Source organism: Chelonia mydas, chromosome 19 (genome assembly GCF_015237465.2).
Source record: "Chelonia mydas isolate rCheMyd1 chromosome 19, rCheMyd1.pri.v2, whole genome shotgun sequence".
NCBI classification, from domain to species: domain Eukaryota; kingdom Metazoa; phylum Chordata; order Testudines; family Cheloniidae; genus Chelonia; species Chelonia mydas.
This window is the reverse complement of record NC_051259.2, coordinates 4,055,019-4,081,881: the sequence shown is the minus strand read 5'-3', so window position 1 is coordinate 4,081,881 and position 26,863 is coordinate 4,055,019. Positions and strand designations below refer to the sequence as shown.

At 58.9% G+C, this 26,863-nt stretch overlaps 2 protein-coding genes across 5 annotated transcripts in view; both read right to left on the bottom strand.

Moving 5' to 3' along the window:
* Positions 1-16,451: 16,451 nt before the first annotated feature.
* On the bottom strand, positions 16,452-19,739 carry SMIM12 (small integral membrane protein 12). 3 transcript variants are annotated; one of them, XM_037881961.2, is made up of 2 exons: positions 19,584-19,739; positions 16,452-17,697 (listed from the first exon to the last, which is right to left on the bottom strand). In XM_037881961.2, exon 2 carries the CDS (start codon positions 17,664-17,666, stop codon positions 17,388-17,390), a length of 279 nt encoding a protein of 92 aa, XP_037737889.1. In that variant the 5' UTR covers positions 17,667-17,697; positions 19,584-19,739; the 3' UTR covers positions 16,452-17,387. The 3 variants fall into 3 exon arrangements, with proteins under 3 accessions (XP_037737889.1, XP_043388216.1, XP_027678934.1); XM_043532281.1 differs by lacking the exon at positions 19,584-19,739 and adding an exon at positions 18,726-18,746; XM_027823133.3 differs by lacking the exon at positions 19,584-19,739 and adding an exon at positions 18,027-18,560.
* Positions 19,740-24,429: 4,690 nt separating this feature from the next.
* Positions 24,430-26,863, bottom strand: part of DLGAP3 (DLG associated protein 3) — a 136,803-nt gene continuing 134,369 nt past the window's right edge. For both annotated transcript variants that reach the window (XM_037881956.2, XM_037881957.2), the window contains exon 11: positions 24,430-26,351. In XM_037881956.2, coding sequence (XP_037737884.1) covers positions 26,133-26,351 — 219 coding nt within the window. In that variant the 3' untranslated portion in view covers positions 24,430-26,132. The remainder of the gene's footprint in view (positions 26,352-26,863) is intronic.

The following is a 26,863-nucleotide window of genomic DNA, read 5'->3' as shown; positions in this document are numbered from 1 at the left end:
GGGAGAATTTCTATCCTGTCAGTGAACTATTTTGTAAACATTTTGAAAACGTCCCCATGCTCTGCCTCAGTTTCCCCATGTATAATACTAGGTGCTATCGTAATACTGATGATAACCCCCTCCACACACACACACACACACTTGGCTCTCCAAAGAGAGGAGCCCTGAGCGTGCGAAGGGAGAGGAAATGCCTGTGTGAAAGGTAACTGTACAGACGCCTCTGACACCCCTGGTCAACAACAGCCCGAGTGCTTAGTCTGCTGTTTATTTGTATTGCTCTCTGTTTTTGCTCCCTCTCCTGGCCTGGAGTGAATATTTTCATTGGCACAGCCGGGGCTTCAGGCTTTTCCCACTGCTCCAGCAAGGTGAAAAACAAGACAGCCGCGAGCCCCCTTGTCTGAAACCTGCAGCCACCCCTGCCCTAGCCTCTGAGCTCCCAGTGCCAGCTCTGGCTGTGAGGTGAGCTAGAATAATAATGCTGTCGGGCATGCTATTGTTTTGTGTTATGATGAGGCTGGCCCTGGTTGCCCTAGTGACCCGAAGTGCTGGCCAGGGGCTCGCACAGCTGTGGGAAGCTGCCTTCATTGCACTCCAAGAACAACAGAGAGGAGTTAATTTTCACAGCGAGCCATTTCCAGGGGCCAGCCAGGGCAGGCTTGGGAGCCGAGGAGACAACCAGGCCCTGCTTCTGTCCATGTGCCTGGAGTGACACCAACACGGCCTGTTTCCCTAGAAGGAGGGCAGTCGGCCCTTGTGCAAATAAAAGGTTGCAGCTGATAAGGGTGGTGAATGGAAATGAACCACTTGCTCTCCCCTCTGCACAGGCCTGGCGGGGAGATAATACACTTCAGCACCGAGGCCTCTGCTCCCTCTGTGCAGCAGCCAAGGGGAGAGCGGGGCCGCAGGGCAGTGAGCTGGCCCGTGGTACCGATGAACTGGACCGTGAGCAGGGCTGGTTGGCACTGTGGCACCACTGGGTCTGGGTTGATGAGCTAGATGCCGCGTTGTGATTTAAACCCCAGAGGAGCATGGTGCCGTGCTCGGGGCCTCAGTATGCTAGGTGCTGTATGGACACATCCTCAGAAACAGTCCCTGCCCCACAGAGATTGCAATGGAAATTGGGAAACAGGAGGGAGGACGCCGAACATCACACGGCAGCTCAGTAACACCACCTGACCCCCAGCCCAGCCCCATACCGCCTCCTGTGGGGTGTAAGCATGCCGCTCAGTGGTAAGTGCTTTCAGGCTGAGACCCATAGGCAATGCAATGAGCGGAACATCCCTTTCACCCTGAGGGCTCTGCGTTGGCTGGAAAGCCACGTTATTCCTCCACCTCTGCCGTGCCAGCGTCCTGGCTGGGGGGACGTCTGAACTCCGTTCCGGTGCACCTTTCATGGTTTCCACGGCCGTGTGGCACACACAACTGCACCAGGCTGGGCAGAAATGTCTGCCGGTGAGGGGCAGTAGGTGCTTTTTCGGCGGGATTCCCGAAGGAGCCAGCTTGGCTCTGTGGGAGCCTTTCTTGCCTCTTCCAAATGGCCATAGAACAGTTCAATGACAGCCTGCCCCAAGCTGTGCTGCTGTTTCCCCATCTGTAAAACGGGGATAATGATACTTAACGTGCTTAAGTGAATCATCTTTCTAGGACGGAGTCAAAGGGCAACTAAGCATCAGAGGGAGTGTTCTGTGCAGAAGAGGAGCGATGTGATTGGATCCCAGCACATCCGTAATTCGGGGATGCACGGGGCGCTGATGAGAGAAGTCCAGCCCAGGATTGGCTGACACGCTCGTGTTGTCTCCTGGTAACAGATCCTGTTGCCAAGTTATGTTTTTGTCCTTGGAGTTTGCAAACTGGATGGTCCCACTTTTCCTGCCATACAAAGTTGGCGGCAGGGCTGCGGCTGCCTTTGTGTGATAGCGTGGGGTGGGTCCAGCCAGTCGATCCCGCCCGTTCTTTTCAGAGCTCAGGAAACAGCTTCTTGATAACACCCACAGAGCAACACCAAACAAAGCACAGCCTGGACCTGGGGATGTGCAGACACGTCAGCTCAGATGCTGTAGCCTAAAAAAAAGCCCAGGCACTTAACCATGCTCCTGCCTAGCTAAGTGTTTACAATCGTGTGGCTGGGACCCAGGAGGGCTAGGATCTATTTCTAGCTCTGTACTAGCCTCTTGTGTGGCCTTGGGCAAAGAATATCGCTTCTCTGTGCCTCAGTTTCCCCATCTGTAAAGTCAGACGAATGATCCTGAGCTACCTACATCCCAAGGCCTGTAAAGCGCTGTAGGTAACAGTCTGTGCTGTCCCAAACTTGCAGCCCATGGGAAGTGGGGGGGGCTAAGGTGGCGTTACGCCATCCCCAGCCTCAGCTGCTCCAGAGCCTGGTGTGATCCCCGAGGTAACGCAGCCAGCCCTGGGGCCTGTCTAACTTACGGCAGCCTCCCTGGTTACAGAGCAGCCTGGAATCTCCACTAGCCTGCCACTGAACACACCCTGTGCTAGTCATTGCAAGGGACTCCTGGGAGGGCACCTTATGGATGCCTGGCACAGGGCCAGTGCCAGGGCCCACCTCACCAGGCTGGACCTGGGGTTTGAGGGCCCCTTTTACACCACGCCAGCCCTTTCACCTAGCATAAAAGGGCTGGAACAGGGGAGTTCTTTCTGCTGTAGCCTCCTGTGGTCTCTCCTGTTCGTGTGTAAGTTCTCTGGGCAGGGACTCTCTTTTTGTCCGGTTTGTACAGCACCTGGCACAATGGGGCTGTGGCCACTAGGCACGACCGTAATACAGCTACTGAACAGTCACCGTGCAGGAGGGTTTTAGTGAGAGCGGGAAACAAGACCCCACCCCCCCACCCCCGGCCGGGGGCTATCTCGAAACACCCCACGTCTCATTGGTTCTCTCGATGGGCAGGGCTGCTGTCCCCACGGCCTAATACAGGCCACCTTGCACTCAGTGCTCCCATGCCAAACACACATGCATCATGTATGTAAATACATGTGAACCCCCCCCCCCCCCCGCACACACACACACACATATGGGCATGCGGTTAAATCACTGAACTGGGAATGCCCCGCTCTGCCATAGGCACCTCGTTTAGTCTGGCTGTTCCTCAGGGCCCCGGCTGCAAAAAGGAGCTAAGGCTACAGTACTGCCCTTCTCCCAGCCCGTGTTGGTCTGGCCCAGGCTGTTAGCATTTCGGGGCAGGCCTGGCTCTTACGGATACGCAGCACCTCTTGCCAGAGCCACGTCATAATCTCCTCCTGCTCCGTGCCTTTACGGCAGAGTCCCATTGACCGATCATTTTCCTAGCGCTGTTGCGACCCGGCCTAGAGACAATTGCACTAGGCTTTAGAAAGGGGCTCGCGCTCCATTCGGGTCTAGCGGCACGTCTCTCGCACCCTCGGCTCCATCCCTAGGAAACTCTATCGGGGCTTTCCATAGGGAAACCTTCCATTCCTCAGCAACCAGCCCCCGGGCTCATGTCTAACTATAGGTACAGTGTGTAAAAGTGCCTCCCCACCCCTCCCGTCCTGCCAGGTCTCTTCCCCTGTCCCCCCTCGTTGCTATAAAGGCTGGTGTGACCCGCTCGGGGGCGTTCGCGATTTCCTATGCCCACCCTATCGCTCCCAGCCGTGCTAGCGGGAGACTATTTTCTGATGCTACATAGACAGATAAGAAGGGCTATTTCAGCGGTTGCAGTTCCTGGAACGCACAGCGACTCCCAGGCCCCAGGACATGTGGTCACCAGGGGATTCAAAAGGGCTGAGTCGCAGAAAGAAAATCTCCATGCAAATTTTGTACCTAGGGGGTGGGAGCCCTTACCCGAGGGGGAGAGAGAGAGAGAGAGAGAGAGAGCCAGCCTCATGGGAACAGAAGCAAGGGGCAGCAGAGGACCTGGTGGGGGGCCTAGCCCCAGCAAGCAGCTGGTAGTCCTAGCAAGTTAAAGGGGACCGGGGGCTAGCAAAGGCTGCTGGGAACGTGCAGGGCTCCATTGACAGGGAGGAGGGAGCAGCAGCCAAGGGGGAGTTGTCAGAAGGAATTTGAAAAATAACCTAAGTTGGGACGTGGTCAAGAGTTCTGTGTCTGTACGTGTGTGTGTGTGTGTGTGTGATTGGCTGTGTGTGTGTGTGTATATTTGTGTGTGGACTGTGTGTCTCCTTCTGTGTGTGTGAGTGTGTGTGAGACTGTACATCTCCCTGTGTGTGTGTATGTGTGACTGTAGGTCTCCTTCTGTGTGTGTGTGATTGTGTGTGACTGTACGTCTCCCTCTGTATGTGTGTCTCTCCGTGTGTGTGATTGTCTGTGTGTGTGTGTCTTTGTGTGAGACTGTACGTCTCCTTCTGTGTGTGTGATTGTGTCTCCGTGTGTGTGTAGGTTTTCTCTCCCTCTCTGTGTGTGGGGGAGGATGGAGGGGAGTGAGAGAGTGTCCCTCCATCTGTATATGTGACTGTACCGCTCCCTTTGTGTGTGTGTGTGTGTGTGCATGTGATTGTGTGTGAGAGAGACTGTACCTTTTCCTCTGTATGTGTGTGATTGTCTCTCCAGCGGGGGGGAGGGGGTGTCTGAGAGAGAGCGACAGACCGACTGACTAACTGTACCTCCTCCTCTGTGTGTGTGTGAGATTCTCTCTGTCTGTAGGTGTGTGACTGTACGGCTCCGTGTGTGTGTGATTGTACTTCTGTGTCTGTGTCTGTGTCTGTGTGTGTGTCACTCTGCGAGTCCCTCTTTCTCTCTGTTTCGCCCAGTCCAGTTCCTCCGTAGTCAGTTGAAGTCGATGAAGTTGCAGCAGGGATGAATTTGTTGCTTGATTAATGACCTGTCTTAATAGGGAAAGGGGAGGTGGGAGGGCGCACTGTCATTTCAACTGTCACCACCCCCATCCCCCCGCGGGCCTTGCCGGATGGAGCCGATAGCAGACGCCGCACTTCCTCCGCAGCCCTAGGGACACCCCCAGCCTGCACCTTCTCAGACGAAGGGCCGTGCAAATCCTCGTGCCTGGGCCTGCACCAGGCCACAGGGCACTGGTGTTGGGGGGGATGGGTTCCCTGAAGGATGGCCCGGGGGAGGGTGGGTGGGATGGCCCTGGTCCTGCCCAGGCTGTATGTGCTCTGCAGGGAAGAGAGGCCACAGGGCCAATTCCCAACTGCCCCAGGGCACCTATAGACCAGCAGCCCACTGGCGCAAAGTGGCTATAAATGCCCCCTGCGGGGGTCCTTTGCAGGCCCCACTCCATTATCACCACCCCAATCCCCCGCCCCCAGCAGAACCTCGGAGCCTGGCCCCTCTAGGTCCCAGCAAGGGGGCCCGAGGGGAGGCCTGTGACCCAGGGAGTGAAGGGGGGCTTTGCGCCATGTCATCTGAGCGCATCTCCCGGAGCTCAGGAGCCAGAGCTGCAGGGGAGGGGAAGCCGAGGGCAAATGGACCACACCCAAGAGGGCGCCTCGCGGCACGGCAGGTGAGCGGCATCCCCACCCGCTCTGGAAGGCAGTGCTGAGCAGCGCCAGGGAGGGTGTGCGTGTGGGGGGGGGGAGGGGTGTGTGTCTATTTTTAAACTTTCCCAGTATAAGAAAAAGAAAACGCTCCCAGAGCAGATTCCCTCACCGGAAACCAAGGACAGAAGCAGCAAGCCAAGAGCTGCTGCGGGGAGGGGGGGGGACTTGAATTGCCCCCCTGGGAAACAATCTCACTGGCTGGGAGGAGACTGGGTGCCTCTTCCACAGGCCCCTCTGGAGCTATCGCCCCCCCCCCCGCATGCCAGTCTGTGCCAGGGGCTGTGCCAGGCCAGTGCCCCGGGAGAGGGGTGTATTGTTGGGAGGTACCCTGAGAACTGGCTGCTGCTGGAGCAAAGGGTGGCCAGCTCTGCTTGGCACTCGGTGACCCTGCTGGGCACTGGGTGGCAAGCAGCCCAGGGGCCTCGGGACACACAGACAGCGCCCCCTGGAGGGACACTTGCAAACGGGTCCCCGCCAAGACCAGCCGCTGCTGTCCTGAGAGGCGGTGCAGCAGGTCAGCTGAGGCTTCCTTTCACTCCGGCTCCGGCTCCACTGGGCTTTGGAACAAGCCGAGTGGCTCATTTCCTCTTCCTCTATTGCTGAAATCCCTGCCGTGCTGGGGCAGGTGGTGCGTCCCCACGGGAGAGCTGGGGGCTGGGCATACCCAGGCCTGCATGTCGTGTCCCCAGGCTGGGGCAGTCCACCGGCTGCAGCTCACTCGCTGCGCTGACTGGACGCCAGGCCGCCTGGGTGCCCTACAACCATTAAAGCCCTTGTGACCCTCCCCCCCGGGCTGTCTTTACTATGGAGCCCTGGCCAGCATGGCCCAGAGACCCAGCACACAGCACGCGTCTCTACCGCCGGCTAGCCCAGCCGCACGCACGACTTAACGAAGCCGCCCAGCCGGTGGGTCAGCGCCCATTTTAACAGGGAGCTAACCCGCGGCACAAGAGGGTTTCAGTGACTTGCTTACGGCCACCAAGCGACTCAGAAATAAAACCCAGGCATCCTGGCAACCAAGCCCTGCTCTACCCACTAGACCTCACTCTCCCCTTAGAGCTAGGAATGAAATCCAGGAAGCCTGGCTCCCAATTCCCCTGCTCTAACCACCAGGCCACACTGTCCTTGCAGAGCGCCTGTAACCAGCCAGGGCACTGTGCCATTGACATGCGACTGAACTCCCGGCTAAGTTACACCCTTAAGGTGGCGGTGTCTTAGCCTGCCTTTTCCCGTCCCAGTTACAATGGGAGCCTCCAGCGAGACGCCAGCACCTGCCCCTGCGGACACAAACACTGCACCCAAGTCCCTGGGCCTCCCATTGTGCTGCAAGCAATAACAAACCCCAGTCACCCGCGCCTGGTGCCAACAATTCACAATAAGGGACCACAAGCCCCAAACAATTCCCCCCCACCCCACCCCGTCCCAGCCATGGGAGCGGGGTTATATATAGTGCGCCTCTCACAGGGGCTGTGCCAGACAATGCTGAGCCCCGGCAGAACCCGGCCTGCCTGACGGATGTGTGAGAACCACGATGCTGGAGGAAGCGGCTCTCAATAGCGTCCACGACTTCCTGTATCCTGACATTGTCAGTCCCCTCCAACCGCACTTCCGCAAGCGTCTTCCCAGACGGGGGTGCTGGCTTCTCTTTGGGGGGGGGCCATGGCTCACATGCACACACACACACCCCCCAGTGCACCCTTGAAACCATCCCCCACCCCAGCATGCCATGGCACCCACAGAATGCTGGGGCAGCGCATTGAAGGCTTGGCTGGTGGCTACAGCTGAGTGGCAGGGTGTGACTGGGAGACAGGACACCTGGGTTCTCTTCCTGGCACTGGGAGGGCCATGGGGCCTGTGAAGTAGGCCTCACACATACTGCTCTTTGCTCTGAGCATGGGGGCGGGGGGGGGGCATGCCTGGGTTCAATTCCTAGCTCAGGAACGTGTGTGGGCTAGTGGGTAGAGCAAGGGACTGGACGCCAGGCCTTCTGGGTGCCCGACCAGGGACTCAGCCAGGCAAGGAGCCTGGTCCTTGGTGTGCTAGGCTGTGTGCATGGGCAAGAATGCAAACGAGCCCCCACCACCACCACCCCACCCCCCCGGGCTACTGACACTTCACCATGGCCAAGCTAAACCCATGCTGAGCTAGCCGTTGTACCCCCTGAGACACGAGGGAATCGTCCCCTTACCTGGCTAAATAAACAGGCAGGAAATAATGCACCAGCCCAAAGATTTCTGGGAGAGGACAACAAAGTCTATGGGACCCCCACCCCAGATCTACCCCGCCCCCCGCACCCCAAATGTCATGATTGCTGAGTTACTGGGTTCTGCAAACCCCACTGCCATACCCACCGCACTCCCCATCCCGAGTCCCTGGGCTTGTTGTTCGCTCTCTCTCTCACTCACACGCACACACACGTTTAGCCCAGTTCCCGTACGCTAACCCAAAATAAACCCAGCTTAAATGGCACGCGGCGCAACCACACAGCTTGTGGCACCAGTTTAACTGAACGGGTTTAAAAGCCCCCACCCCCACCCCCCCCGCACACAAAGCCCCTCGTTCAGCCTCTGATACCATTTCACCCAGTGATGTTTCAGCCCCCTTTGCTGTCGGCACCTGCTCTAACTACGCCAGGCTGCAACAAGAGCTCTGGGCATTGGGTTTCAGTGGCCAGAAAAATGAGCAGGGCAGTGCAGGGCATTGGGGGCGGGGCGGGGGGGGGTGTATCAGGGCATCACCCCACTTGGCCTCTCCAGCTCTCGGCCCACATTACAGTGTAAACACAGACCGGCTCCTCTGAGCAACCAAGCGCTTTGGCTGTGCCTGGTTGCTGGCGAAGAAGGTACAGCTGGAGTCGGCAGCTCCAGGGCCGTGGAGACCACGCCAGGAAGTGGGTCACCCCGCGAGAGGCTGAGACAAGATTCCCACAAGCTCATGGAAAAAGGGCAGAAAGGGAGCCTGGGAAACAGGCCAGAGCAGCCATTGAAGGGGTGGGGCAAGCAGCAGACAGTTCCCCTGGGGATTGCCACGGGATCGTCTGCTTTGTTTTCATTGCCTGGCCCTGGCTCGGCTCCGGGGGCTTAGGTGCTCGTCAGTTTTCCAGCCTAGGTTCCCATGCATTGGGCCACAGCTGGGTGTGCAGCATTGCTCAGACACTGCCCAATCCGACACCAGCAGCTCGTTGGGTGTGGCTTCAGTGTCAGGGTGAGCGGGTGCAGTTACCCCAATCCCATGCCTGGGGCAGGGATGGAAGGGGCATGAAGATGGCTTCACACCTCTGTGTTCCTGGTAGCCTGGGCCATCCAGGGCCCTGTCTAGCTCCCAGTGTAAGTTAGAGCAGTTTCGGGGCTGCTCTAATGCAGCGTCCCATGGGCCCTGGGTAGCAGAGCCTAACCATAGTATGATGCACTCCAACCACACTCCTCCCCCTCCCCAAATGCCAGAGGCTAGTGCAGAGCTCTTACACCAGCACCACACTCAGGGGGGCAGTCCCCTGTGCAGGGGGGGACTCTCAGGGAGCCCCCCCGCAGGGCTCTTCATGCTGCCATTGGGCAGTAATGAAGCCTGAGAATAGAACCCTGGAGTTCTCGCCCCATACAACATATGCCCAGCCAGCTGCATAGCAGAGCCCCACCAAAACACCCCGCAACCCTGACGGGGGTCGCTAGCTAGGCCTGGATGGAAGGGAAGGGTCATATGGCCCCTGGCCCTTATCGCTGTACCTCTTCCACTCTCCTTTTCATTTCACACTGCATCTTTCCTCCTGTCCTTGCTGAGTTACTGCCATGTCAGCCCCCCCCCCCCCCCGGCCCCCCGCTCCCCGCAACTGTTATTTGCATGTTCACTCTGCAAAGAGATTTGGGCCGCTGTTTGCATGAACAATGCTGCATCGCTACCAAGCCACCCACTGGTCTACCCAGCCTTTGCGCAAGGTCAGGTGAAGCTCAGCTGTATCCAGGATGGAAGGTTGCCGGGGGGGGGGGGGGGGGGGCACTCTAGTCTTGCAGGAGGCCAATATCCTTGCAATGAGCTAATAGGACTTCCCCCAAGCTGCGTGCTGTGATCCTAGACCAGCCTGGTGGTGATGCAGGCCAGAGCCGCCCAGATGTGCGTGATGAGGAGCTGGGAGTCCTGGGCTGTGCAGAGTGGACAGCAAGGGGGCTTCGTGGACGCTGGCCTCTCCAGTAAGGGAAGGGGGGGGTGGCCTGAGTCCGCAGCCCTGAGCAGCTGACGCCGCTGGATACTCCCCCACACTAGTGCCATTAGCCTAGCCTTTTGCGCCCCTCCAGCCTGACCCCGGAAGCAGCCCCCTTCCCCTCCCCCAGCTCCTTGAATGAGCTGGTGTCAGTAATGCCCCCGCTGACAAGCTGCCCATGTCCCAGCCGAGCCGGCGCCAAATTCAGATCAGCAAACAAGGGCGCACGCAGGCCAAGCAGGCGCTGCGGGGACAGGGGCAGGCAGGAGGGGGCCATAGCACAAAGCAAGCAAGCTCCCTATTAAACAACCCTGCAGCCTGTTTAAGCCCCTCCTAGAAGCCCAGCTCACCCTGGCCCTGCTGCAGGGCATGGGGCAGTTGCGAAGGGGCCTTCCATATGGGCCACCTCTGGGCTGGAACGCAGCAACCGTTTAACCAGCTCAGAACAACCCAGGAGGGCAGGCGGTGATGAAGAGCCCCCTCCCCGTGGTACTGATGCTGCGGGGGGCAGATTAGGGATCCAGCGTGCCTGAGATGGATTTCAGCCAGGCTCCAATGGGACTGACACCCCCTCGCCTTGGGAGACAAGCCTATGGGGGCTTTAATGGTAAAGACATCAGCGCATCCACAGCACGGCTAGTGCCACATGGGGGCAGTGAATTACACACGCCGGCGCCGTTACACACCTCCTCCCTTACTGTCCACATGCACCTCGGCAACGTGTCCAGCGTGCCGGGAGACGAGTGCTTAGGCTTTGGCCGTACTGGTGCAAACCCCAAAGATAGACAGGCAAAGCCTTTCTACGAGCTGGCTTGCACTGGGGGCGCTTAGCTCCCTTACACACCTGGGGTTAGCGGCACAATTGCGAACAGCAGCTAACGGCGCCGTTGCCTGCCTGGAGCTGGGGTTTGTAATCAGGTCAAATCCCCCTTGCTGATAAGGCTTTAGTGAAGGCCTCTCACGTGCACCCGCTGGGGACTACACCATGCATTGGTTGGTAATCGGGGCTTGGTTCATAGGTCCCCATGGCATATCCCCCTCTGCAGCTACAAGATTTTGATCCAGCCCAGCAGCTTTGAGCAGGAACAAAGTCATCTCTGCTCACTGAACGCCAGGCACTTATCCTTCTGGCCTTCCTAATCAACGGCTTCCCTGGTGCATGCACATGCGGAATGGACCAAGCTGGAGGTTCTGCATCGGCTGCAGGGGAGCCCCGTCTCCTCCTCACCCCCTTGGAAGTCCAGCCCCCAGAATCTGGAAGGGAATCACTCAGGCAGCGTGTGGGGAGACGGAATTTCCTGCCATTGCTTTGCTGCCGTTTTGCACAGACGATGCTTTGGGCCTTAGACGTCTAAGCTGTTGCTCATGGAAATGTTTACTGATCCCCTTCCACAAGGCCCTCGCAGCACGTCAGCTACATCCCAGCTGGGTTGACGCAGCCTCATGATAGCAGCCTGGGAGCTGATTTGTTCCTTGAATGGTCCTGTGTAAGAGCTGGGAAGTAGTGTGTAGCAAGCCTGATTATTCAACACAAATCACCATGAATAGTCCTGCCCCCAGTGACTTTATTTGCTGCATATTTCAGGGAATAATCCTTGCCTGGTGGATTGTTCACAAGCAGCACATTGCTGGGATTTATTGGGACTCTTTGAACCGGGACTCGGGAGCTTTGGGGTCAATGCCCAGCTCTGCCACAGGCTGCTTGTGTAACCTTGGGAAAGTCACTTCATAGCTCTGCGCCTCAGTTTACCCATCTGTAAAATGAGGCTAACAGTCCCTAGCTGCTGGTGAGGGGGAAGAGAATAACACAATTGATGGGTGTTGGGTGTGTGCTGAACGTGGAATAATCTAAGAATCCTGAGATGTGAGAACTTTATGAACACTGGATGGGACCCAGGCAGTGAGGTGAAGTGATTGAATATTGGGTCTGAAGGCTTTCCTGGATGAATGTATTGTTCTAGTTTAACAGGAGGCTACTGGAAGCAACACAATGGAACCAGCTAAGCAACTTCCAAACAAACACTTGGGGGGCAATTAAAAGACAATGGAGGAAACTATTAGCTTCCAGGCTCCTAGATCCTTTCGCCAATGCTGGGAAATGACAGCTCAGAGCTAAAAAAGTGACTTGGTCTCTGGGTAGCAGAGTGATCAAAAGAACTGAGCAGCTTTTACAGAAGTCACTCCCTGCAGCAGGGGGGCAAGTGTGGTTTGGGAGTTAGGGAAATGGATTTCGCCACCCACAGCCCTCCCCAGCACTTTCAGGGGGGCTGTAGGAATCACAGACCTACCAGGATCCTGCTGTTGAAGATGGTTAGATACCTGGTAAACTATGGCCAGGAACTATAAGAGGGTGCTCAGATATAATGCTGCAAAGGGCCAGGTAAATTAGCTACTTAATCTGAATATGGGACCTGATCCTCACCTGGTGTAAATCAGCATCGCTTCATCCACTGTGCTGGAGTTACACTGATTTACACCAGCTAAGGAGCTGGCCACTAGCTGTGCTGGGCTCCTGCTCCCTGCTTGCGTCAGTGAGGTTCCTGATGCAAAAGGCTCACCTTTGAAAATGCAAAAATGGGTTTCCCTGCCAATGTTCTGCATTAGTGGGCAGTGACCGCTGGGTGGCAGCAGATGGCCCCCTGGGTGAGACAAGGCCGGCAGCGAGGGGTGAGGCTCCCTTGCTGAGGTGCTGGATTCCAGGTGGCAGGGATCCTGTGGCACAAGGACTCAGGTCCTTAGCACAGCAGGGACCCAACGGGATGGTCGAGGCAGCTTGGGCAGCTCCATGAGAACCTTCCCAGCTCCACAGAAAGCTGGTAGGGCCAGGCAAGGAAAAAGTGCAGGCTTCTGACCTGTCGCTGGCCTGCTGGGTGATCTGGGCCAACTCCCGGCCCCTCACCTTCCCCCTTGGTTCCCATGGGGATAATAAACTCTGGAGGGCTCCTCAGTGCCTGCTGGTGAGGAGTCAGGGATTCCTGGCTGCAAGGACAGCAGGAAAGAGGGTTATTATTACAGCCCGACTTGGGAGCAAGTGCAGGAGATAAACACAGACGGCAAGTGGTGCTAATAAAGCTGTCAGCTAGGGGATCAAGGAGCCAGCGCAAAGCTGGCTGCTAATTCAGCGATTACCACCCATAACATCTGTGGGAAATAGGGAGACCTTTAACCCCAGAGCGCTCGAGGAAACGGGGCCATAGCGATACAAAGTGCTAACAGACTGCTGACATCAGGGATTCATCAGCGGATTGATCGCCTTTGGCAGTGGAAGGACAGGCTGGTGCAGGGAGCGAAGGCTCTGAGAAAGAAAGGGGGGGGAACCGCAAGAATCAGGAATGTTTTAGCAGCCCCGTCACAGCCAGATCCTGCCGCCGAATGCTGAGCGGGCCAGCGGGGGACTCTACACCGCAGCGTCATTCGACTGAGGGCACCGGAATAAGTCGGGGTAGTTCAGGCATTTCAGGCCCTGGCATTGTTAGTGACAGTGGAATTAATGAATAATTGTAGTTTACTTAGGTCCTAGCCGCTGGCATTCAGGGCCTCAAGCAACATGAACTAGCTATGGGCCGGCATGTGCCTGGCAGGGATGGAAATACTATACCGCTGCTCTCATTTTGTAGATGGGGAAACCGAGGCACAGAAAGGGCAAGGACCATGGCCAGGGTGAGTCTGTGGCAGAGTCAGATGAGAGCCCAGTGTAGAGGCTATTCCCGCTCTGAGGTCCATTGTGTTCCTCCTGGGATATTTGGGCCAAACTCACACCTGGTGAAAGCCGCTGACGTCCAGGGGGTTACAGTGGGACTGGAGGAGGCTCGTTATGATTGACAGTATTCCCTAGAATCCTTTGCTGGGTGCTCTCCCAAAGGGTCAGCTTCGCTCTGCTTCCCCTCTCCTGGCAGAGCTGAGATCACTGCAAACTGCACCTGTACACACACACCGCAAACGTACACACACACACACACACACACGTAACACACGCACACCTGAGCCGCAAGCAAACACTCAGCACCCACCCACCCAGTGTCCAGAGATGCTCAGCCCTGAACCCGCCCCCCCCCCCCCCCCCCCCCCCCCCCCCCGACTTCAGAGGGAGCTGCAGGTTCTCAGCTCCCTTGGAATGAGGTGAGGTCCCTTCTCAGGTGACATTAGCCGAGCTCTGTGCCTTGGGCGGTGCCGGGCCCTTTCAGCTGAGACCTTAAGGAAGACAGTTGTATCTATTCTGCGCAGACATTGCAGAGCCCAGGGAAGACCGGGAGGTTCACTACAGTGTCCTTGGCTGAAAAGTGTCACCTCTCTCCTGCTATGCACGTGCCCTTGGTGTGCAGAGCAGGGGCCGGCGCCCCTCACCCAGCTGCCTAGCGGGTTTGGGGAGGACTGAGTGGCTCAGTAGGGACCTCAGAAGGAGCTGGGTCAGTTGGCAGTTCCAGGGTCACACTGAAGGAGGGCGGCACCCCACACTCGCTCCTCCCTAACCCCCCCCCCCCCCCGTTTTGTGCTTTTTTCTACCTCTTTAGGAGCAAAGCCACGTTGAAGCAGCACGAGTGCCAATGCACCTCACTGCCACTTGGGGGCGCACCGCCTCGTGGTACAGCCAGGCCCCCAGAGAGCAGGGAAAGTGCCAGGGGATTTCAGGCATTTGCGCTGCTCAGATTTGGGTTTATTTGGGCCACGCTCCCCTACCACCATGGAGAGTCAGCTCTACCGGCCGGCAGAGCTTCTCTGCTCCCAGCACTGCAGGGGCTGCACCAGCTGGAGACCACCAGAGTTTTTTTCCAGGCCCAGGTGCTAGTCAAACAAGGCCCTGGACGATGGAAATGCCGAGGTGCCAGATTTCATTGAATGCTCCTCCTGGCCTCATGCAGCTCCCTGCTCAGCCCTGACAGCCAAGAACCAGGATCGCCCAGCCGAAGCCCAGGGGGCTGCTTGGATCACACCAGCCAATTCATCGCCACCCGCAGCCAATTATCTCCTGAACTCACCCCATCCAAGGCACGCAGCAAGACACAGGGCCAGCCCCTGCAACAGAGCATGCCAGAGGGGCCAGCGCCCTACCTGGATTCAATTCAAACTGCGCGTCCAGTGGCTTTGAGAGCAACCACAGCCACTGCAGGGGGAGGCCCTCACTGCAGCAGCCAGACCTGTGCCAGATCCCCACTCCTCCCCCTCGCTGCACATGCCAGCCACTGGCCTCCCGTCCAACCCCCTCGTCCTGTCTCCTCGTCACTAGCATGGCTACTCTCCGGGGGCACCCGCCCTCCAGCCAGCTCCCCGCCCTGCGGCCCCGGGGAGGTGCTGAGCCCACCCCCTGCCAGTGCACGAGGGATCACGACATGGATACATGCTGAAGTCAATGGCAGCGCTCCCAGCAGCAAGCGGGCAGCAGGGTCAGGGCCTGAGGGGTCAAGAAAACGTTAGTCGGGATTGGTGGGCAGGTGAAGGGGAAGGCGACTTTCCATCCCCACCCCCATCGTTTAGTAGCAATGATTGACAGGCAGAGCGCTGTGCAGGGCAGGTTTCTGGCCCTCTCCCGAAGACAGCCACGCAGATGGCTACGAACCAGGCTGACAGGCCAGCTTGCAGGAAGGGTCAGGCTCTTGTGAAAGCATTTGTACTCATCTTGAAAAAGCCCCTTTAAAGCAAAACAAAACAAACCCAACCCTTGCCCCCCCATCCCGGAAAGGGGTGGGCGGGCAGCGATCAGTCACGAAGGTCTAATGCCTTCTCCTGCTAATGCACATTTCAGCCCTTGGCACACACCGGCTCTTCCCAGCTACCCTTGTTACGATGAAGGAACAGCAGCGCGCTGCTCAAAATAAGTCCCTCTCCCTTTAAAAGGGGGCAGATTTGGACCTGGATAAAGCTTTGTGGGTGTTCACCCTCCAAGTGGCAACTCATTGTGGGTGCCCAGTTTCTCTCTATCACACTGATCTGGCCCGGGGGTCTAAGCCCCTCCCAATCTTTAGTGTTTACTCTCACAACAGTGCTCTTAGCCCCATTTTACAGATGGGGAACCGAGGCACAAGAGGACTAAGTGACTTCCCAGGGCCCACCCACGGTGGCCGAGCAGGAATTGAATCCAGGTCTTCCTCCACAGCCCAGGCTAGTGCTCCGACCATTGGACGAACCTTCCTCAAGACCCCTTAAAGGCACCGGTTTCTTAGAAAGTACCAAGTACCCACAGCACCTCCTGCATTGTTCCTTTTGCAACCCCTTAGAACTGGGCCCCTTTAAGGGGGTCACCAGTCGTCCCCTCCCCCTCCCGTGGCCACTAGCAAACACAAAGGCTTGTCACTGTCATGTCTGGAATATTCAGGGGTGGGGGGAGGTTTACCAGAGAATTTGTAACAGGGGCTTTGCTCTGGATTAGTGGGGAGTGTCAGGCCCAGGTCCCATGTAGGAGAGGTGTGGCTAGGACCCAGCAGGACAGGGTGGAGACTGGAGGATGGGAGCTCTGCATTTCCAAGCCCCTCTAGAAGAGGAGAGTCTCACGTCAGCTCCAGGCAGGCTGCCTCCCCGAGGAAACCCAGCCTCGGCTTGTGCACAGAGGGCCTTGCTGGCAGCACTCCCCACCCCACCCGGGCTGCTGGGGAAGAGACGCAGCCACCCCTCCCGCTGCGCCAGAGCCAAGCAGGACCCACGAGCTTCACGCCGCTGAGGCAGGATCTTTCCCTAGAACATCCCGCTCGGCTGCTGGGTGTCAGGCAGGGGGATGGGATGGTACCAACCGGGAGCCAAAACACTCAAGAGGGAAAGAAGAAAATGGAGGCTCTGAGTTCTCAAGCTGGTTTAATCTGGCTTCGTTCTACACAACTGCAAGGTCATTTCATTTCCCAAACCTCGGCCCCACAGCAATGCACCCAGAGCTCCCTGCCAGGGCTCCCGGGGCAGGAGGGTGAAATGGCTTCCAGCTCCCTCCATTAGTCTCTGGCCTGCCAGGCAATTACAGCTTCCCTCACACTCTGTGCCAGCTGCCAGTCCGACGCCAGGGGCATCCACCACAGCGAAGGGGGCTGGAGCCCTCAGGCTGGGGAGGGGCTGTGCTTGCTAGCGAGGGTGAATCTGGCGTTCCTGAGAAGCGAAGGGGAATCCCAGCCAGGAACAGGGAGGCGAGCAGTGTGCAAGCCTCCTTGCCCCACTCTGACCCCATGCCATTCAGCTCCCAGGACACACACACCGCAGCATCTGGGCAGAGGCAGCCACGCTCCACCACCTGGGCAGGATGCAAGTCTTGGCTGTTTCCATGCAAAGGAAGCCTGCAGAATCCAGGGAGATCCAGAGGGATCCAGGACTGGGCGGGCCGAGCGTCAAGGGCCTGGTTCACCCTGAGAGTGGAGCTGTCTCCTCCAGGAACTGCGCAGCCTCTGGAGCGTCATCCCTCTCCCTAGCTGAGTGACTGGGTGTGCCAGGGACTCGGGCAGCAATGGCCAAGGCTGCCCAGCTCTGCTTCCTTGGCCATGCCGCCTCCTCCACCTCCATCCATGGGTGGGAAACTCCAACAAGCAGCCACCTCACAAGATAGTCATTGTGAGCGACGGGGGTGGACGCCCAGCACGAGCCAGATATTGGTGGATTAGGGTTGAAAACACATGGGTGAGATAGGACAGACTCCAAGAGCCCAGCTAAGGGACCCAGGGTCCTGACCTGCAGCCAGATGGACTGGGTGCTCAGCTCCAACCCAAAGGAAAGGGGGAACCGGGCAGCCTGGTTAACTCTTCTCTGGACGGTTCCTGTTCAGCACAGCCCTGGGGGTGAACTCCAGCTTCTCCTTGAGGCTCACCACCTCGGTCAGGTCCTTGCCCGCAATCTCCTGCAGCTTCCTGTCCTCCCGCCGCTCCGAGATGCTCTTCTCCTCCTCAGCTGGCTGCGGGGAGTCACCACGGATGAACCACTCCAGGTGGTAGCCCACTGCCCCCACCACAAAGGCCACAGGGAAGGTGACATAAGGGGCATACGTCCGCACAGTCATCCACAGCAAGGGCCACATGGCGATGCCAGGAGACAGCACCAGATGTGTTCTGGAGAGGGGGGCAGAGTCAGTGTCACAGCTGCATGGACCCACCTCCCTCCTAGCCCCCCACCCAAGGGAGAGTCGCCCCCTTCCTTCCCCGCTCCCCAGACAAACCTCCAAGATCCCAAACCATCGTCATCCCCCACATGACCCACCCTGCATCTCCCTCCACCCCAGGGGGGCCCCAAAATCACCACTCACACTTAACCCTGCCCCTTGGCCCAGATACACCCAGCTCCAAAGGCCCAACCCGGAACTCCAGGCAAGTCACCCCCATGCTGGCACCCTCCAGATGGCTAGATATCTTAGCTACACGTGTCCCCCCCAAACACCCACCTACGTGGCCATGACCCGCCTCAGCGCGTGGGTGTTACACGGGTGGCACTGGTCAAACTCCCACCTGGGGTAGCTCGGCAACCAGGCTGCAGGGTTTCAGGGCAGTTAGGGGGCTGAACCCGCTATGCCAGCCACCTCCCCCCAATCCTGACAGCTTCTGGGGTGCCTAGGGGAAGGCAAGGGACAGTGAGCGTCTCCAGAGTCTCCTGCTCCAGCAGAGCTCAATCCCTAAGAGAAAGGGCAGAACAGCACCCCCCCCACACACCCCATTCATCTCCCAGCGCCCAGGACACAGCTGCTGGGAGCCTGCCCCGTGCTTTGTGTTATGCTTGGAAAGCAAGGTATAAACAGGAGCCCACTCCTGATCCCTCCACCCGAGGGGATAATCAAGGCAGCGGCTGGTTAGTCTGGGGCAGGGAGAGGAAAGGAATTTAGTTCTGGTGGACTCTGGACAGTAACAGCGGCTGCACAGTGTATACACAGCTCTGGCGACGAGGGACACACCCCAATCTTTGATCCATGGGCCCCCCGCTATCCCAGCCTCGGGCTCCCCACGCACACAGCTCAGCGCAGGCCCCCCAGTCCTGATCCATGGGCCCCCCCCCATCCCAGCCCTGGGCTCCCCACGCACACAGCTCAGCCCAGGCCCCCCCGATCCTGATCCAACCCCCCCATCCCAGCCCTGGGCTCCCCATGCACACAGCTCAGCCCAGGCCCCCCGATCCTGATCCAACCCCCCCCATCCCAGCCTCGGGCTCCCCACGCACACAGCTCAGCCCTGGCCCCCCGATCCTGATCCATGGGCCCCCCCCATCCCAGCCCCGGGCTCCCCACGCACACAGCTCAGCCCTGGCCCCCCGATCCTGATCCATGGGCCCCCCCATCCCAGCCCCGGGCTCCCCACGCACACAGCTCAGCCCTGGCCCCCCGATCCTGATCCAACCCCCCCCATCCCAGCCCCGGGCTCCCCACGCACACAGTTCAGCCCTGGCCCCCCGATCCTGATCCATAGGCCCCCCCCATCCCAGCCCCGGGCTCCCCACGCACACAGCTCAGCCCTGGCCCCCCGATCCTGATCCAATCCCCCCCCCATCCCAGCCCCGGGCTCCCCACGCACACAGCTCAGCCCTGGCCCCCCGATCCTGATCCAACCCCCCCCCCACTATCCCAGCCCCGGGCTCCCCCCCCAGCTCAGCCCAGGCCCCCCAGTCCTGATCCAACCCCCCCCATCCCAGCCCCGGGCTCCCCATGCACACAGCTCAGCCCTGGCCCCCCGGGCAGGGTCCCTCTCCCAGGCTACTCGGCCTTTGCCGCGCCGGGCCCGCGAGTCCCGCTGAATCCCGGGGGCAGGAACACGAGGGCGGAGGCTCCTTCCCGCAGTGACCCAGGCGGAGGCCTCGGCCTGCCGCCCCCCCACCTCCCCTCCCCCGGCCCCGCAGACGGGGGGGGTCCAGCCCCCAGCCCAGCCCAGGGGGGTCCAGGCCGCCCCGGCCAGAGCGCGGCGGGGACGGGGCGGCCCCAGGCCGGACCCCCGCAGCGGGCCCGGCCCCCTCTCACCTCTGCCGCCCGGCCCGGCCCCTCTCCCCGCCGCCGGCTTCCGGGCCAGGCCGCGCCGCCTCCGCCTCCGCCTCCCGCCCTCGATGGGCGGCCGCGGAGGCAGGGCCGGAGCCCGGGCCGGCCCCTGCTGGAGAGCGCGGGGACGGGCCGGGCCCCAAACGTCCCTCCCCCGGGCAGCGTCCGGCCTGGGGCTTGATTTCCAGCAGGGCCCCCCCGGGGAGCCCCCCCCCCCGTGGGCCGCCCCCTGGGGCCCTTGTGGGCTCGGCGCGGGGGCTCCGCGGGGCCCGTTCGCCCCGACCCGGCTGGACTTCGGGGCTCAGGGGCAGAAGAGCCCCGCTCCGTCAAACTCGTCCCTCTCCAAGGCCGGCAGAGCCCTGGCCCCCCCCGGGCTGGGATTCAGCCCCGGGGCCTTTGCCTGGGAGCCAGGCTGCCAAGGGGCCCGCGGTGGCCCCGGCCCGGGGTGGCCAGGCCCCTGGATGCGGCTGGAGCCCGGGGGGCCAAGCCTCGCTGGGACCCCTCCTGCCAGGCAGCAGAGCCAGGCGCTGCCTGTGGACATTTCACCCAGGCTCTGCCTGGGTCCAAACCGGCAGCACCGCTTGGGACCGGGGCGGGAGGGTATCTGTCCGCCCAGGCCCGGGGCACCGGGGAGGTGGCCGGCGGGGACGGTTCCTGCAGGAAGCTGGGATGAGGTGGGACGCCCTGGCCAGCTGGCTTGAGGCTTCTCCTCCGCCTTCGTTGCCAGGGCCGGTTCTTAGACGCCAGCCAAGGCCGTCTCCAGTCACTTCGGGTGGGTCTAATCGTGGAGCCTCTCCCTCACCCGCTCGGGAGCGGGGTTTGCTGACACGGGGTGAACCTCGGGGCTACACAAACACCCGGTTTGCCCCAGGATGTAGCCCTCGGGTTGGAGACAGTCCGTCAAAACCACCCGAACAGCTTGGGAGTGAAGAGCAGGCTGGGCCAAGCCTCTCAGTCCAGACCCAGAGCCTCCCTCCCCGCAGTGGTTCCAGCCCTGGGTTCCCCGATTCACAGCTCTGCTGCCCCCTCTCAATACAGAGCTCTGCACAGCTCCTGGGGGCTCAGGCAGGAGGCACTCGCTGTACCTCAACTGGTAAAGCTGCTCCCTGCAGACGCTGTTAGGAGCCCCCTTCCAGTCTCAGCCGTGGTAACATGCAGGGCCCAGCCCAGCTGCTGCAGGGAGCCCTCTGCTAATAAAGTCTGTTCCCGTGGCCCCTTGCAGCAGACTCGGCAAGCCACCGGGCAGCGTAGTGAGTTGTGCAGGAGAGATGCGGTCAGCTCTGCATCTTCCCCAGCATCGTGACAAGCCACCTACCTCCTGCTCCCAGAGAAGAGCAGCAAGTCCCCACCGTGGTGAGCTGACTCCAGACTCAGCCCTCCCCTTCCCTTAAACCAGACAAGAAAGTGAGACATAGGACACGAAGGGTCAAAGGTGAGACTAGCACCGGCTGGGAGAATGGTGCCAGGCCCAGAGTAATCAAAGAGTCGTCTTTATTACAGTACGGCTAAGTTTGTTACAATAAAAATGAAACCACATGTCACAGTCACTGTACAGTATTGTTTGTCTTACAGAACTTACAAGTGGAAGGGCTTCCTCTTCCAGGCACATTGCTAAGAACTAAAGTGTGGACGGAGGCAGAGAACAGGTGAATCGAGCTGATGGTTGCTTTCCTGGCCGGGACGGTAACAGCAGCGTATTGGAGAGTATTGGATGCTGAGCAAGGAGTCTCCTGCCTTTCCCCTCCTCCAGCTGGGCCAGATCTCACGCTGCTGGGAATTTTTTTCATGATTCTCTGTTCCAGGATATGCTGGTTGGATTCCCCCCTCCTTCCCTTTAAACATCTATTTTAATGTAAAAAGAAAAGGAGGACTTGTGGCACCTTAGAGACTAACAAATTTATCTGAGCATAAGCTTTCGTGAGCTACAGCTCACTTCACCGGATGCATCCAATGAAGTGAGCTGTAGCTCACGAAAGCTTATGCTCAAATAAATTTATTAGTCTCTAAGGTGCCACAAGTCCTCCTTTTCTTTTTGCGAATACAGACTAACACGGCTGCTACTCTGAAACCTGTTATTTTAATGTAGTAACCCGAGGCCATGATATGATTCTTTCAAACCCTCCCAACTGGACAGGCACATAACAGAGGCCGGGGGAGGGTTTAGCACCAGGTCATGGTATGGATCCCATCCAAGGTGGGGATGTAAAGGCCCCAGGGGTTAGTGGTGCATTGCTCTTGGTAGAATTAAGCTCTCCTCCCTCCACCTGCCCAAGCCAGTATGGTTGCGGAATCTCCCATCTCTCAGTACATCCTACCTGTCCCAGGTGCTACAGGGAGGAATCCCAGCATGCACCAGGCAGGATGTCCCCTTGGGCTGAAATTTACTATTGGCACCTGAGGGACCCAGTCAGGGATCGGGGCCTCCATAGTGCTAGGTGCTGTATGCTCATGAAAAAGACAGTCCCTGCCCTAGAGATCTGGCCGCCTAGGCTGTGGCTGGTGTCACTGCTCCTTGCCTTGCTGCTCCTTTAGCCACTCTTCTTGGGATCTTTCCTCCCCTCTTCGTGTCTGAAGCAGGGCGTCTCCAAGATAGCTGAGTGGGCAGGGAGCAGGAGCTGGTACAATCATAGGGTGGCGAGAAGACGGGGGGGTCCCCCTTGAAGGGTTTCACAGTGCAGGGGGCTCCCCAGTTGGAAGGAGGGACAATGTGAGAAGGCAGCACTGAGTTTTTTCCTTGACCTTTCAGAGTGGGTGGCTTGGCAACCCCATTTTCCCAGGGCAGGACACCTGGCTCAGTGGGTGAACTCTCTGCTCCCCAGCCTTACAGACATCAGGGCAGGTGGAACAGACTGTACTCTGGGGGGGGAAGGAGGGGTCTGCACGGCTGGGGAGCAGAATGAGTGAAAAGGAGAGGAAAGACAACCCAGGACAACCAGCAGGGGAGAACTTGGACCATCTGATCTCCAAGATCCTGGCGGGTACCCACCCTACAGGGCCCCTCTGTTTATGCCCTATCCCCTACCGCCTCACCTGAGAGGGCCTAGCCTGGTCTGAAATCACCCCCTCCATTCGGCACGCTCAGGACTACAGCCTGGTGGAGAAGGTGCCCATGATGGGTAATATGAGGAGTGTGGAGCCCAACCTTTGGCTTGTATACGGGTAATGATGCGCAGAGGGGGCGGTGGACAACAGGCTCCCCAGGCATTTCATCTATATGCTGTTAGGAGTGATGGCTTCCTGCTATAGGGGGGTCACCCCATGAGCCCTGAAGAAAGCTACCGTGGCAGCCATGCCAGGGAGAGGAGGGCATCCCCTTTACGGCTTCACAAAAGAGAGGGCACCTCCTCTAGTGTAGCATGAGTGTGAGGGCATTCCTCATGATACCCGGGAGGACAGGGCACTGCTAATGCCATACCATGGAGGATGGGATACCCATGGAGGAGGGGGTTCTTGTAATGCAATATCCTATCTGCCACTCTCACAAGCAGGAACTCAGCTTGGGGAAGGGCAGACCCACATTCATGTCTTGGGTCGGTCTCCAGTGACAGACTGGAGCTTTGGAGTCATGCCTCTGGGCTCCCTGTGCCTCCATTTCCCCATCTACTAAGGAGAGCAGCACTTACCCTGCCTCCCAGGGGGGCTGGCGGCTAGGGAGCCAGTGCAGCTGCTGGAGGTTATCGTCACTGAGGTGGTCTGAAGAGAGCAGGGTCCCAATCCTCCATCGCCCCCCAGGGCCCATCTTTTACACCAGTGCAAAGCGGAGGTAGGCACCACCGAACAGAACGGCCGCATTTCATACTCGCTTTGCTGCGAGGTAAAGGACTGCATGAGGCGCAGGATGATGACCCACAGGCCACGAGCCAGAGCCCCGCCACCATGGCAACCTCCAGTTCCACTTGCCCTTCCCTGCCAGGGCTTTGCTTTTCCAAGTCACTTTCCCAGCTGGCGTTAGTGACAGTGACTGACCGGGGAGGGCGGTTCCTGGAACGCAACAACCAGGAGCTGCTGTCCCTGGGCACTATTGGCCAGATAGAGACTGAAAGCTAATGCCTGCTGGCCTGCCCCAGTCCTTACTCAGGCTGAACCTCCAGGCCTTGGCCCTGCCGGACTCTCTTCATGGCCTAACCCGGCTGCCAGCAGCGAAGGCTGCTGCCTTGCTCGGTAGGGCACCATGCTGCGAAGGAGGGGCCCTGTCCTGGCGTCTGTGAGCCCAGATGGGTCCCCGGGACGGGAGCAGCAGGTGACACCGAAAACTGCTCCTCAGCAGAGGAGAACGTAGGCTGCACCACTGGGCGGCAGGAGCCAAATGGAGGCTTTGGCAAAGCCAGAGGGCTTGGGTAGCCCCCCGCAGGGCAGCTGCAGGGCAGGGAGAGGGGCTGGGGAGCGTTTGTGATGGAGGGAGAAGGGCCAAGAGGCAGTGGGCCTGGCTGGCATTGGCATGGCTCGCTCCTGAGTGCCTACCGCTCCCGTTGGTTTGCACTGTAGGGGAAGGGCTTCTCTATGGGCTGGGCAGCCAGGGCCGGCATGGCAAGCCCCATCGCAGCCCGGCGGGAATAAAACCTCCCGCTCCAATGCTCAAGGGTCCACATGGTGAATGGAGCGTCACCTTTGCCAGGGCTGCTATTGCACAGGCGTTCTCAAGCTTTTCCGTACCAGAATCCACTCCCACCTGGCTGAGACCCCCACCCCATTCAGTACCAGGGGTTTGTGACCCTTGGGTTGAGAAGCCATGAAACAGAGGCTCTGGAATCATCCTATAGAACAGACGTGGCAAGTAACAACGAACCCGCATTTCACCCCACAGGCGGCCCCCGAGCCCCCCACTTCCCCCCCCAACATTCAGACAGGCCAGCTCTGTCCACAGAAACGTCGTTCCCAAGTACCCTCGCCTGCTGGAGCTCCGTCTGTGCAGTTAACAGCTCCAAGGGTTTTCTCACCTTCCTTAACACTGGTAAATACAACGCAAGGAGCCGGCCCAGCAACACCCTGGGGACGCAACAGCAGGTTCCTCTTCCTCCTAAGGCAAGATGGGTTGTCAATGGCACGTTTGCCATTCCCTGCCGTCTGCTCCGGCTGGCCCCTGGGGACAGCCGTGTCTTTAAACCAGATGCAGATGGGTCAGAACCAGTGCCCTGCACTTGGCTCAGGACCAATACCCTGCATGGTGGATTGGTCACTTGAAAGGCCAGGCTTCTTTCTATGCCCTGTCTAATGGGAGAGGGGACAGCAGCAAGGGAAACCCGAAACCAACCCCAAAGACCTTAGTTTCTGCCAGCCCTTGCCATTGCTAGACAGAAACCAAACGCTGCTCCAAAGACACCTGCTCCTCCCCCCGCCCAGCCTCACCCTCGAATTTCACTCCCAGGATAAACTAGTCAGACCAGCAGCTGGTGGGGAAATCAAAGAGGGATGGAAAATAAAGTGACCATCCAAGTTTTGACCGTCTCCTAGCCTTCCGTGGCGAGCGGACGCACGCCAGCGCAGGCCCAGGATTCACGCTTGCAGGAAGGGAAAGAAAGAGAGAAAGGAAGAAAGAAGAGAAATCATAGCATATTCTTACTGACGATGTAAGTGTAGGGAAAGCAGGGGCTGGTTTTGCGGCTGCCACGGATTTCCTGATGATCTGATCCCAGTCTCACCAGCAGGAACACAGCTGTGGTCATGTGTAGTTTTTGTTTTATTCCTTCGGTTATATGTATATATGTATAGAGGTCTATGACCATGGATTCCCCGAGTTGCCCAAGCGAGAGGCAGGGATGGGACTGAACCATGGTGGGGGTCCGGGGAGGGACTGCCCCTCATGCCTACCACGGCCCGAAGCCTCATGCCAGCAAGGGAAGCTGGCCCGCCGGGCTGCCAGCAATGGTGACTTTGGCACAGGTTCCCCCTCTGGTGCAGCATGGAGCTCGGCGGCGTTTCCCCCCACAAGACGCTTTGTTTGCATTGAATTGAGGAAATGGGAGAAGTTAAAGGTGGCGCGACCGTGTGGGGGAGGACACACGGAGGTGCGGGGGTGGCCCTGCCTGCCCCCCAATCAGCTGAGCTGGGGGGGCTCCTCCCTCTCCCGTATAAGGGGGAAAGCAGGAGAAGAGGGGGGACATGAGGAGAGGGGGACACAAAGGGGAGGAGGGCTGCAAGGAGCAAGGTACAAAGAGATGTGAAAGGAGGGTACAGGGAAGGGGAGATGGGCTTGGAAGGGGACAGGGCTGCAAGAAGGAGGGGAGATGGAGGGCAGAAAAGGCTTCAGGGCAGACAGGGGGCTCAGGGAGAGGGCAATGGGGAAAGGCCAGGAAGGGGCTTGTGGGCAGGCAGGGTCGGGGAGAGCGCTGCCCCACGGGGAGGAGCATGAGGGCAGGACAGAACCAGGCTCGTGTTCATTTGCCGTTGGATCCATGAATCGTAGACGATAAAAAGTCGAGAAGCTGTGAGTGGGCCGAGAGCTGCCCCCGGGGGTCCCTGCGGCTCGGGCCCTGGCCATCACAGTGAGCTATGTACTCTCTCTGTACGGTGTGGGTAGAAAAGCCAGGGCTCCGTTCACAGCCTGGTCTGGGCCTCGGGGATGTAGATCTCGATACTGTCTGCGCTCTCGGTGGCTGAGTTCTGGCGGAAGGAGGCAGCTCTCTTGGCCGCCAGGAGCCTTTTCCTGGCTTCCTGCCGCTGCCGGTCAACGGAGTCCAGGGAGCGCTCCTTCACCGGGTGCACCTTGGAGCGCGGCGGCTTCTTTGGTATCGGGGGAGGGACCTTCTTCTCTTCCTGTGCAGACAGAGAGACAGACAGAGCAGGGCTTAGAGGGGGTTCCGGGAGGCGCTGGACGTGCCGTGTTAGACAGCATGTGCCTGTGGCTGCATGTGCCAGGGGTGCGCACCTGTGTGTGAGTGTCTGTGTTCATCTGGGTGTGTGTACGCACAGCTGCATGATTGTGTGTGAGACCATGCAAGGGTGCACACAGTGGGCGTATATGCACATCCAAATGTGTGTGTGTATCCGTGTGTGCATATTAGTATGTGTGTCCATCTGTCTGTGTGCGAGACCATGCAAGAGAACGCACATTTGAGTGGGTGCCTGTCTATACACTCTGATGTCTGTAAGAATCCATACGTGTATGTGCAGCTATGAACAGATGTGTGCTTGCACATCTGTATGCATCTGCGTATGTGCATGCATCCCAGTGTTTGTGCGTACGTCTGCATCCATATCGGAGTGCATGTGTCAGCGAGCGGATACCCCCAGGTGTGTACCTATCTCTATACAGAATAAATGGTCAA